This window comes from Anoplophora glabripennis, unplaced genomic scaffold, assembly GCF_000390285.2.
Source record: "Anoplophora glabripennis isolate ALB-LARVAE unplaced genomic scaffold, Agla_2.0 scaffold19, whole genome shotgun sequence".
NCBI classification, from domain to species: Eukaryota; Metazoa; Arthropoda; class Insecta; order Coleoptera; family Cerambycidae; genus Anoplophora; species Anoplophora glabripennis.
In genome coordinates, this window is record NW_019416327.1 from 572,055 (window position 1) to 584,887 (window position 12,833).

The window sequence follows — 12,833 nt, forward strand, 5'->3', positions numbered from 1 at the left end:
AAGAATGCCAGGGATCGAACCCGGACCAGAATAGGAAATCTGGCCGAGAAATGCTTGTCACCAGATTCTCGACTGACTATGCCACCGTGGCGATAAATATTAATGAGAAAAAACATTTGGTCAAATGTTTTACGGTATCAGTAAAAAGACACTAATTTTTATTTATTTATTGTAAAAACAAAACAATATTTGCATAATTTAAATATACATTAGTCAATAACTTAAAAGAAGACTTATGCAGTCTCTAGTCAAATGCATACACACAATCACAACCAGTCAATATGTAGTATAATCATGTAAATCTAATAATAATAAATAGGAGGATTTTTTTATTTATTGTTATCAATTTATATAATCATAAATAACAAAATCGTTCTCGGAATACAAAAGAGAAATTCAAACCTACAACAGAGTAAACTATTTTAGATCTAACTGTTAAAATATTAAAATATTGACATTTTGAGATCTGTTGTGCTTACCGAACCTAACAGGCACTTAAATATTACCAGTGCCAGAAGAATAAAACAGAAAATTGCTTGGTCCAAAATTGACTGGAGTTTTAGGACTTGAACAAGTATAAATAAAATCGTCAGATTGTAATTGTGTTCGATTCATGTTGGGCTCTGAAGCGGATCTACTGATTTTCGGATGATTCCTCAAGAAGCCTTCTAGTGATGCATGGATTTGTCTGAATAATGGCCTTTCGTCCCTATTAAACTTTATGCAGTCTTCAGTTAATCGCCTCAAAGCCTTCGGTGTGTCCGACCTCAGCTTTGTCAAGTCCGGCTTCAGATAACCTCTTCCGACCATAAATAAAATTTGATCCTTATTATTAACGTGAGAATAAGGCAACTGTCCCGCTAACATTTCAAACATAACTATCCCGAAAGCGTATACGTCTGACTGGAAACTGTACGGATTGTCCTCCTGCATTCTGATAACTTCAGGAGCCATCCACAGGATCGAACCTGTCGGCTGATGGAACTGCTGGGATCCCGACCACCTCGTCTTCGCAGTAGCCAGACCAAAATCACCTATTTTTACAGTAAGGTCATCGTGTAGGAAAATATTGTTGGATTTCAAGTCGCGATGGATTATATTCTTAGCGTGCAAATAGTCCATACCTTGCGCAGTCTGCCGACCAATCTCGATAAGCGTAAACAGTTGAAACTTAGTTTCGAGGACATGCAAGTGCTTGTAAAGGCTGGAACTCTCGCACCATTGCGTTACGATCGCCAGTTGCGGCTTGCTGACGCATCCCATGAATAAGAGAATGTTAACGTGTCTAGTCTTGCGTAGAACTGCTACTTCATTTTTGAAAGCTTGAAGTTGTGCAACCGTTGGTATTTTAACGTTCAATGTTTTTACGGCTACGGGGCCATGCCAGTGGGCTTTGTAGACTGTTCCGAATGATCCAGATCCTACCCTGGCCCCAACTAAAATTTCATCGGCAGGTATCTCCCAATCCTCTATACTCTCTCTAGGAGCTAATAGCGGTTTACTTTCGTCCGCAGACCGAGCCCTTGGTCTTCGAGGTTGTAAAGATCCTGTGGGAGAGGCTTGTGTGCTTCTGCAATGTGGAGAACAATCGCCGTCTACTCCCCTGGAAATTGATAAAGTAATCATTACATTGCATAGTAAGTTAAAATTTGATATCCATATTTGAAAACGTTACTATTACTTTATCTATGTAATGCAAATCTATAATAAAAAAGGCTTCACATTAAAATTTAGGTACCACTAAAAATGGGCTCCAACAATGATTTTTTGCACACGATAAACTTTTTTTTAATTACAGGTTTATTCTTTGATACCAACACTAAGATAGAAACTGTTATTAAAATTCCAATTTTCAAAACAGGGTGCAAAGAGAGAATAAGTTTTTTTCTTCGAAATTTTAAATATCTACAACCAAAATAGAAATTGTTTACTTAAATCAAACTTTTCCGGCCAATTTTTAATTTATATCATTATGTCTGTTATTAATTATTGAGACATTCAGTTAAAGTATGCCAGTTTATTGTTTATTATTGTAAATGTAAAAACTTCGGTAAAAACCTATACATAATCAAAAACAAAGAAGAAAATCAATCAATACTTTTAATAATGGCCGTATATCGATGACTCATACTAAAAACCAGATTAAATATTTTGGGAAACCACTGATCAAAATTTGTGTACAAAAATATTCAATTTCAAAAATACTCCAGTTTTTCTCAGAAATAATAGAAAAATGTAGAAGACTACATTGTACATGGGACATCAATTTTTTAATACTTAATAATTACCAAATTACACATTTAGTGTCTTTAATGCCTTAGGTATTCATAGAGGCTGCCACATCTAAAGAATTTTAATGTCTAGAACATCAATAAGTGGAATTGGACTAATTTTCATGTTCAGTGAATGTAATATTCTGATTCAATTATTTTGGCGGAACTATGTACCTAAGTGGTGACTCTCTTGATTATATATGTACAGGGTAGGAAAGTACCAATGGTCTGTCTGAAGTTACGTGAGAGCGATAAAGTAAGCCATAGAAATCCATGCGATAGAGAAGGATGGCTATAATGAAGGCCTCTCATAGTCACTGCCCGTTTCGCCCTTCCACAAATAAGAAATGGATCTTATTTGTGGAAGGGCCAAATGGGCGTTGACTATTAGACGCCTTCATTACAGCCATCCTTGTCTATCACATGGATTTCTATGGCTTACTTTATCGTTCTCACGTAACTTCTGATAGACCATCGGTACTTTCCTACACTGTATAGCATAAAAGAAGAAACTGGAAAAAATATGCAGTCAGACTTAAGAATGAAAAAAACTGTGAATAACTATAGGGGAAACTAGAAATATGAAGAATATAAAATAGGGCATGTTTTAATAGGCTTTCTAATGCAAAATATGTTTTTTTTACTGATAAAAGTTGAGAGACAGCACTGCAGAAGACATTTTAATGATAGATATATACTAAACGCCATCCTTCACTTGCATCAAAATGAGGTGTTAATAATTTTATTTTAACACATTTATCACAGTTCTTTAGTGATGCCACTGACTTTACACAAATATCAAACTATTATTGCTATCAGTATTATTACTATTATATTTTAAGTTTTTAAATGTTTCCAATAAACTGGTGAATTTTAATTTAACTATGTAAACAATTATTGATATGATAGAAAAAATTATTATTCATAACTAATTTCAGCTGGCGTACATTATAGATGATTTGAAATTTCGAGAAAAAACATATTTGTACCACATATAACTGAAAACTCATATTTACATAACAAAAAATTAGGTATCTATTAATCCATATCTCAAAAGAAAGACCACCAAAATCAGATTAGTCATTCACGAAAAAATCAACATTCACCAATCAACCCATTTTTAATAGTGCATTAACTCCTGCATTAATTTTGATGTGAAATATAGTTTATGGAAAACTTTCCACAAATTATTCCATTCATTATTGAGTACTATATACATAACTATAGACGTAAACAACACGAATGAAAATAAAAATATCTTATTTTTTATATCAAATTTAAATAGCAATTGGTACTTGGTAAAAATTATTTTAAGTGCTATACTTTTTTAATCTGTTGTGTTCATTTAATCAGTAGGATATTTACATTTAATCTCTTTGGCTTAGTGTATGTAAAATGATTGATTAATATAAAAAAACAACATAAGTACATCTTATCTTCAAGGTTAATAGGTATTTCAAAGGGTCAAATCAAAAAAGGTAGAAATAGTATCTACACATCAATTCCAAATATTCACAAACAAATCATGACCAATATAAGCACACCGGATATCCACAAAACATCCGTAGAGATTCACGGACATCCATTGACATCTTACAGAGACCTCCATTCACTTGTAACCAAAGATTCACTGTAGTTAAAACCTTGTTAAAAATCATTCGAGTACTTGTTTTTACTGTACGGATTGTAATAAATATTATAAGAAATTTATGAAACATTTATTCCTACTAAAGCGTCAAAAACTAAAATCTTACTAATGCAGAAGCAACACAATTTTGCAACTAAAAAAATAGAAGCATTTCCAAACCTGTTAGATCTTGATAAATTACCTATTTAGTGATAAAGACCTAGGACAGTCATCTCCAGAACCTTTGACATTATTTAAGCAAACATTTGGAGCTGAGCTTGATCTGTCATGATGGCCCAGAGTGCCAGGATGCCTGGACTGCCTGTGAGGCAGTCCTAGTTCTGCTTGTCCTGCATGGAGTATTCCAGCACTGGAATCAGGTGGCCTGGCCAAGAGAGCTCGATAATAGGCATCAGCCATTCTCACCTAAAAAAATTGATTACAAAATGACCATTCTGGAAGCAGTTCATTAAAAAAATATATAGGGAAAAAGTGTTATTTATTTTATTCTCAGTCTGTATAGAGGAGGAAACTGCTGACCAAAATTTGTACACTGAAATATAATTGTTGTACTGTTTTAATACTTAAACATCAAAGTGTCAAAGTACCTAAATACCAAAGTATTACTCAAATACTTACTTTTGATACCCATTTTTATTCTATATTCTAAAATTGTTATTGAAAATTACCAAGTATATGTTTATAGATAAGTTTATAGATTTTTATATTTGCAATACATTATATTATAATGAAAATGTTATATGCATAAGAATGTTTTACAGATTTAATGTAGGTATATAGATATTTATTTTCAAAGATTTCTCATTTTTATACCCACATAGAAAAGAGTGTTATCACTAGTGCAGGTGAAAATTAAATTGTTCATATTTTGATATGAGATGAAAACGATATAGTTTTTAGGGGATGACTTCTATGCTCACATGGAGAACTTTTGAGATGAAAACATTTTGAATGAATCTGTGAAATAAAAAGTTAAAAAATCTTGAAAAAGGTTGCGTGTATATTTTCAAAATGTTTTATTTTATTAGCAACTGATGGATTACAGGTATTATCTAATTTTTTACAAAATGTGAATTTTTCTTAAAGTTTCTTACAGCATTAAGTATCGAGTTTGAAAAATTAAATGAAATAATAATAATGAATTATTTGAGGTTAAAATACAGTTTTCTTTTAAATATAATATCCTTATTTTTCAGTGTTTTTATAAAGTAAAACAACAGAGATCCGATCTGCTCAAAATGGAAAAACATGAAAAAATTTAGGAGGTTAAGAAAAAGAGAGAATATTAAATATTTTAATCAAATAATGATAAGAGGCACATCTTATCTATTTACTCTTCATTGTATCAAAAAAACTTATTAATTGTAACTGGTTATTTTTAGACGTATCTACCTATTTCCACTAACTGATCTTAATGTAACAGTAGAGCAAAATAATATATTAAATGGTAAAAAAAAAACAGTAATTTACTGGTAACATTAATTAATAGAGATACATACTTGGTGACATAATGATGGGACTCCTGCAGCACATCTTTGATGAAATTTGTATCCACAAGTCCGACAATAAAATCCTTGAAACAAAAGTCTCCGGCAACATTCACAAAACACTAAAGAGAAAAATGTCTTACGCACAAAATTGTGGGAAATACTTGTTGGAATAGGAAATTTATCTAATATTTTAACAGTAATTTCTTCACAGTTCAATGTACTAATATCCACATCCCAATTCACTGGGATCTTTGAGTCTCCAAGATAAACACAGCACATCTCACACACAAGATTTCTTAATTTCATTGCTTTAGCTAAGGCTTCCCGTAACGTGAGACCTTCACGTACTTGAACGCTGGTTCGTTGCTGGTTAGGCAAGTGAGCTCTCAAAAACTTAGGCCTTGTTAACGTGTCATATAATGGTTTACTAGTTTCATAGTGTGCAGGATAGTAATGTTCACTTAAATCTTCAGGGCTTTCTCTACCATTACTGAGTTGCTCCATTAACCTCCTTTCCTCAGCTTCTAATTCATGTAATTTTGATGTTAGATCTTCATATTCTTTTAAATACATAGCAGGAGGATGTTGAAAGTCGGCAAACTTGGCATTTAGGGCATCAATATTAGCACGGGTCAAACTAATTACATTTTTTATGTTTTTGAGTTCTTGTTGAATGTCCATGTCTTCACTGTCTGTCGACATTGTGTCGCTATAATTACCTGCATGAGACAAAGATACCGTACTTCCATTCAATGTTTTTCTACTTGTATTTGATCTGTCAAAGTCGTGTAAAACAGCCATAGCACTTTTCCATGTTTGTCATTTTTTCTTGTGATTTTATTATTTTCTGTTGGCATTATTAACTTTGACATTTAGATCAGAGAGAAGAACTTGGGAAAGATTCCTGTAATATTCGCCAGCCTTCAATTGCATATGCAACCCGAATACGGAGGCGCAAGTAAGTTTGCATAAAATCTAAATTTTGCGAATAAGCCAGGACCGTACTTTGTAAATCGTATTTTAAGTTCAACTTATTTAAAGTCTATACTTCTGTACCAATATTATAAAGAGGAAAGATTTGTATTTTTGTATGTATGTATGTTTGTTGCGAATAAACTCAAAAACTACTGGACGGATTTCGATAATTCCTTCACCATTAGAATGCTACATTATCCCTGAGTAACATAGGCTATATTTTTTATATCCCAAAATGTTTAAAATAAATGTCCACCCGTGCGAAGCCCGGACGGGCCGCTAGTTATTTATATTTGTTAATTAACTTTTGACCAGTGACGGCTTGTGAAAATTAAAGCGGTTATATTTTTCTAATGAAGAATGAAACTGAACGATTTCTTGGCTTTTATCGACAACTTTAGTGATGAAAGTTCGATTGATAGCGAAGTTAAAAAATTAAAATACTGGTGGCAGACCATTTCGATTGAAAACGAAGTTAAAAAATTAAAATACTGTTGGCAGACCTTGAGAACTCGAAAAGGGTTGAACATACACATATTTACAAAAAGTATATACTGCTTTTATGAAAAATGATAGATGTAAAGAGATGTTTTCTCATTTTTCAGTTTTTATTTTTTTTCAAAATTACATTAATATATGAAGTTTGAAAAATGAAATGTTTATATAAAATTCAAATTTAAATACTATATGCTATGACTACTACAACTATTTCAACTTTAAGACAAATTTTTTGGTTAATGTGAATTATCAACTTCAATTTGCAGTTTTGAGTTGCTGGATTTGAACTGTTCCATGGTTGTCATAACTATTTGCAACAAAAGTAAACAAATAAAAACTGGTGAGATGAATTTTTAAACTATTTATTAAGACAATGACATTAAAATATTTATTATAAAGTAAATAAAATTAATTACTAGGGTATCATATGTAATGAGCAAGTGATAGAGCCATTATTTGAGTAACACTGTCTTAAGATATGTTGAGTAAAAACAATTCAACCTAATCTAATTATCTTAAAATGTAATCAGCCTCAACATATAAATTGATAAATTCTAATACATATCACGTCATATTCATAATTACAAGTAAAAAAAAAATGCAGTTGCGCTACATCTACAATTAATTATTTACAATAAAATAAAACATGGACTATGGTAAAACGTACAATTACATGCTACTAAATAATTTTGATTGCCAATTAACACCATTGTACAAATGTTTGGCACATGGGGACGGACAATAAAAATAAAAAGAAATTACATTCCTTTATTGCAACATAAAAAAGTAGAGCTACTATTGTGTAAATGAAAATTACTCTAAATTTAAACCTATAAGTACTTAACATGAAATATTTTTTCCTTATTTAAATTTAACGTGATATGTTAATCTACCGCTTTGCTCGAATAATTCAGTCTTATGTACAAAAAAGCTTACAATATCCAAACGTAAAGATTTCACTCCTGTTGTAATAAATATAAGAAAAATTGACGAAATATCATTATTTTTTTTTATTAAATTTTTATTAAAACCAATTATGTTTTGAATTTACTACGAAATTATTACAAACCAACTTTCTCCACCTTTTCCTTACAGCTTTCTTAGACCTTCAGTGCCTAATACTTTAATTCAATCCTGTTAAATCAATAAGAAAAAAACATTTCCAAATTAACAATATAAACTATTAATATATGTCTGACTTTGTACATAGTTTGGGAAATAAATTATAATATCACTGATGTTCATGATAACATCTTACATAAGTATGATTCAGAATACTTAAGAAAAACAATGACAACAAAGTAAGAATAACATTGTCCTAGAAGAGTGCTAAAATTTCCACGGCCAATATAATGTCAACAATATTGGGCGAGATAATCATCCAAACGTTTTGAAGACTGATGTGAGTGACCTCATTCTAAAAAGTAAAAATATCTCTTTTCATTCTAAATATTAGCAAGAAATTTGTAAATCCTAAAACCCTTGAAAATTCTCATCATCACTCTAAGCAAAGTTATGTAATTCAAAAAACAGGATTCTATTTTTGAAACTTTAAAAATTAGAAACATTGAATAGCAACATTTCTTTATTGTTGAGATTTAAGAACATTGTACCACCTAATTATTGACAGGAATTTTAACATATCAATGCTTTTGTAACCAATTATTAAATATTGGTAATGTTGTATAATACAATATATAATGTAAATATTAAATTTATATAACATCTTAAAAAAATATTTAATGACTAATTCATTTCATTGATAGTTTAATATTTTTTAAAAAAGGGTTTTATTTACTTGGGAACTACAATTAAATACAGTTTAGAATTACTTTTAAAGTCACAAAAATGAACTAAAAGTCATTCTGAATCATCGTTCGATTTTCTCCTTTTAAGCCAAGTAAAAAGGAATAAGTAATCTCTAACCGAACTAGCTACTCTATTCACAGTGATGTAATCTGAGTACCAAGCTTACTTACTGATTAGTGATTATTCAATTACTCACGAGAGTTGAGTATTCAGTCTAAAATTACCTTAAAAATCAACTACTGTATATTTAAACTATAGCTAAACATTGTTTATATTTATTACATAAATATCTGAAAACTTACTGATAAAAATAATATGCAGTTGCTACAGTAGTATATAACAATATCTAAGTCTTTTTTATGCAAATAGTAAATATTCTTGTCTTGAAAAGATTGAGTGTTTCTTTCACTAAAAATAATGTGATTTTGGTTCAGTATGTTTTTTAACTAAAGATCTACTGGTCATCCCTTCTCCTCAGTGGGTAATACTATAGATACTGATTTCCTGGGTCCATTTCGGTGCACTGGAGCTGGCTCAAAGTTGGTGTCGACTAATCTCTCTTCGTCTGGAACCTGGACTAGATTTGGACTTCTGAAATAAAAGAATATTTGGATAAAATACATCTCTGTACATTTTGTTGAAACAAGATATATGAAAAGTGTTCATTCTAAATCAGACAAGACCACATCAGAGAGTAGTTCTAAATAAATGCAAAAAACTGTTTACTCATGAGAGACATAAATCGGAATTATGAATTTTACGTGATAAGTATAGTGTATTAAGTAACATATTACGCAATGTTCTCGTTATGGAAAAATTTATATTCTTTAAAGAAAAACACTACGAATAGCCATCTCTGGTTTTAATTGATCGTCAACTTAAAACTGTTATATTTTTAAAAAAAGAAATATGCAACTTTTAAAACAAAATACAGAATACAACAATTCATCTTATAAACAGTGTATAACATGAGATCAAAGACTCAAATGTCTGGAGTGACTAGCTAACTTTGGTCATTTAAACTATCTAATTTTATTGTCGTACCTATTACCATTTGAAAATTGTTACAAATTTGAACAGATGTGTCAAGCAGAATTTAAGGAATTGACCAATGTCGCGACAATGAAAAACTGATTAAATCACCATATCTAGAATTCAAAACTAAAATACTATAGTGTTTCACTTAAAAAAACAACTATCTTCTTAACAGCCATGTTTTCATATGTCACCCTATATATTTGAAAATGATTTTAAAATACAGTAGTTCAAGTTTAATCTGAATATTTTTGGTATCTTGAATAATAGCAGAGCTATTGTACTTTGCCACACAAATGGCTGTTCCTAGGTGTCTTATAAACTGGCGCATTTCCGCACCAAAGTTTACATAAGTTTGAGATTCTATATAAAATAATATAAAGTAAGCAAGACATTAAGTTAAACCTAGTAAAAAGAGATTAATTAATCTTAAATAATAAAAAACGTCGATTACATTGGATGCAGTTGCATGAAAATTTATTAGTATAGTCTTTCCGATTTCAGTTGAAGAACCAAGAACTTGACAGTATGTATCAGGCTCGGTCGCTACGCAGCAACTCGGCATTGAAATATTTGAAAAACTTGTTCCCATATTTATTTAGCCATACCCATATACAGGTCTGGTCGAACTAAACGTGCAGGGGGTAAAAATGTATACGCCCAGTTGAAGAATGCGCGTGAGGGCAAACAGCGTTCACCCACAGTTGCTCTGGTCAACTGCGTCATAAATTTCAGTTGTTGACAAGTCGCCTGGCAGTGCAGTGCAGCAATGAGGAATTTGATGTGATTCAGATAATTTTAATTTATTATATGCACCATCTTAATCATTCAAATTACAATTGTGAAAGGAAGAACTAAGAGGGACATTTTGTTTACTAATATTATTACAACATGGCATTTTGAAGACCTTTTGAAACAAAACAAAACGAAATTTACCATCAATATAATAAAATTGTTTGACATAAATAATTAAAATATGTTGTTGGTCAAATGAACATAGAACGAAATTTTCTACACATTATATACAAATTATTATAATTTTTTACCTTTAGCAGAAAACTTTTTTAGGGACGCCTATGAGTCATTAAATTTTTTTGCCAAGCGTGTTTTTACATGTTAACTTACTTCGGAAAGACCATACCTACGAAATCATACAAATACTTAACAAATAATTATTCATACGAATAGAGTGATTACACTTTGTTGTTAAAATTTAAAGTAAAATCAATCCAAATTGTTTAATACTGTATTAGTCCAGGCGATAGAGCATTAGAAGCGTTTGTATTTGAAGTCATCTATTTTGTTGTACAGAAAAATCCCAAATATTATGTAGAATAAGAATTTAAGTTTGCCTATTCCAAAAAACCATTGCTAAATCGAGGAGAACAAATATACAAAAAAAAAAAACGAAAAATAACCCGTTTTTCGACATATTGTTCCCTGTAAAATTGAAAGTAAGTCCTAAATAAAAAAACTCATTCTTTATTATTTGTTGACGATTTTCTATAAGGTTACAAGAACTGCGAATAAGAAAATTTGAATTTTGCATTAACAATGCGTGAAAAATAAGTAAATATTTATAAATATTGATGAAACTTTGTGAACAAATAGTAATACATGTCAATTCTACCATAAAAATTTTTCAGCGATCGATTGCGTGGTTTTTGATTGACAAGATTAAGAAGATTAAGAAAATTAAGAAAATTTCATGTCACTAAGTTTATCGCTTACCATGGGTTTAAATTAAGGTTTAGAAAGGGCACACAATTTTTTAGAGATACTTGTTGTCATAATAAACCATGATCAATAATAAAAATACCTATTTCTACACTTTTATAACCATTTAGATTTTTTTTTAATTTTTCAACATTTTACTCTATAAACAATTATTTATTGCCCAGGGAATTTTCTATTCAATCGACAAAACCTTGAACACATCAAAACTACGTCGTTAATGCAAAATTCATTTTTTTTTATTGATAGAAAATCGTCAAATAAACAAAAACTATAGAATGTTTTTTTTTTTATTTAGGGCTTACTTTCAATGTCACAGGGAAAAATATGTCGAAAAACGGGTAATTTTTCGTCCTTTTAGAATAGGCAAACTCCGATTCTTATTCTACATAATATTTGGGATTTTTCTGTACAACAAAATAGACTTCGAACACAAACGCGAAAGCCTACTTTTACTGCTCTAACGCCTGGACTATATTATAAACGCTCACAGTAAATAACTGTTATTTTAATTTGACATTTTGTACAACCAGATTTTCGTACGAATTGGCATCCAATGTAACCACCGCCTAAGCATAACACGTCACAGCATCGTGAATGGATTTTACATAGTCAGTTTTGATTATGTATGGCATGGCCCTGAATAGAATGAAGCCGAATGAAATCTTTCACAAGGCTAAGTTGCGTAGTTGACAGGCTTCTGACCGTCAGAAGACTCGCACAGGAAGACAGTGAATAGGAGGGACGAGATGAATGAATAGATACCAACCTCTCGAATGTCGAAGGGGGTGGCGTGGGCGTCCTGGATAGAGGGAAGCTAGCCACTTCCCGGCCCGCAGCCAGAGATCTAATCGACCCGAATGGCTGATCCGGCGATTGGGCTACTGGAGCCACGATGCCCCTGAAACAAAATTTTGCCGATTACATGGGCGCCATATAATAATTTTTATTGGTACATAAAATAAAATATATAAATTTGTACTTCGCGTTTTAAATACTTTGATATACTTAAATAAGATGTTATTTTTGTTTAATTTTCATGTTGTCTTTAGGACTTTTCTCCTAATAAAACAATAAAAGCTAATGTATTGCTGTTATAGAAAACAGGAGAAATTAAGGTTTTTAATTAAAAATTGTACATTTTTTATTGATTATTAAGTATACAGTATAGCAGGGGTCGGCAAGTAATTTTAGGTGGGGTCCGGATACTTTTAAAAATTTGTAACGAGGTCCAAAAAAAAATTCATATTTTTTACAAATTTTCATTTGAACTCAAATTTAATCTGCTTACTAACCATTAAGAACTCAAAACACTCACACAATTGTAAAATACTAGAAAAAATGATAAGGTTGGCACTCAAACGTAAAAAA

At 31.0% G+C, this 12,833-nt stretch overlaps 2 protein-coding genes across 7 annotated transcripts in view; both read right to left on the reverse strand.

Annotated features, from left to right (window-relative positions):
• Positions 1 to 152: 152 nt before the first annotated feature.
• On the reverse strand, positions 153 to 6,224 carry LOC108914944 (raf homolog serine/threonine-protein kinase phl). The gene is made up of 3 exons (XM_018720877.1): positions 5,421 to 6,224; positions 4,103 to 4,326; positions 153 to 1,603 (listed from the first exon to the last, which is right to left on the reverse strand). Exons 1-3 carry the CDS (start codon positions 6,210 to 6,212, stop codon positions 496 to 498), a joined length of 2,124 nt encoding a protein of 707 aa, XP_018576393.1. The 5' UTR covers positions 6,213 to 6,224; the 3' UTR covers positions 153 to 495.
• Positions 6,225 to 7,230: 1,006 nt separating this feature from the next.
• Positions 7,231 to 12,833, reverse strand: part of LOC108915062 — a 105,595-nt gene continuing 99,992 nt past the window's right edge. For all 6 annotated transcript variants that reach the window (XM_018721055.1, XM_018721032.2, XM_018721048.1 and 3 more), the window contains 2 exons: positions 12,232 to 12,363; positions 7,231 to 9,284 (listed from right to left, as the gene is read on the reverse strand). In XM_018721055.1, coding sequence (XP_018576571.1) covers positions 9,155 to 9,284; positions 12,232 to 12,363 — 262 coding nt within the window. In that variant the 3' untranslated portion in view covers positions 7,231 to 9,154. The remainder of the gene's footprint in view (positions 9,285 to 12,231; positions 12,364 to 12,833) is intronic.

Excerpts from the sequence above, each read along its gene's own strand:
- LOC108914944 (XM_018720877.1), bottom strand. The coding sequence starts at position 6,212 with ATGGCTGTTTTACACGACTTTGACAGATCAAATACAAGTAGAAAAACA. Across the intron at positions 4,327-5,420 it reads TCCCATCATTATGTCACCAA|GTGAGAATGGCTGATGCCTA; the intron begins GTATGTATCTCT and ends CAATTTTTTTAG. Across the intron at positions 1,604-4,102 it reads AGGTCTTTATCACTAAATAG|GGGAGTAGACGGCGATTGTT; the intron begins GTAATTTATCAA and ends ATCAATTTCCAG.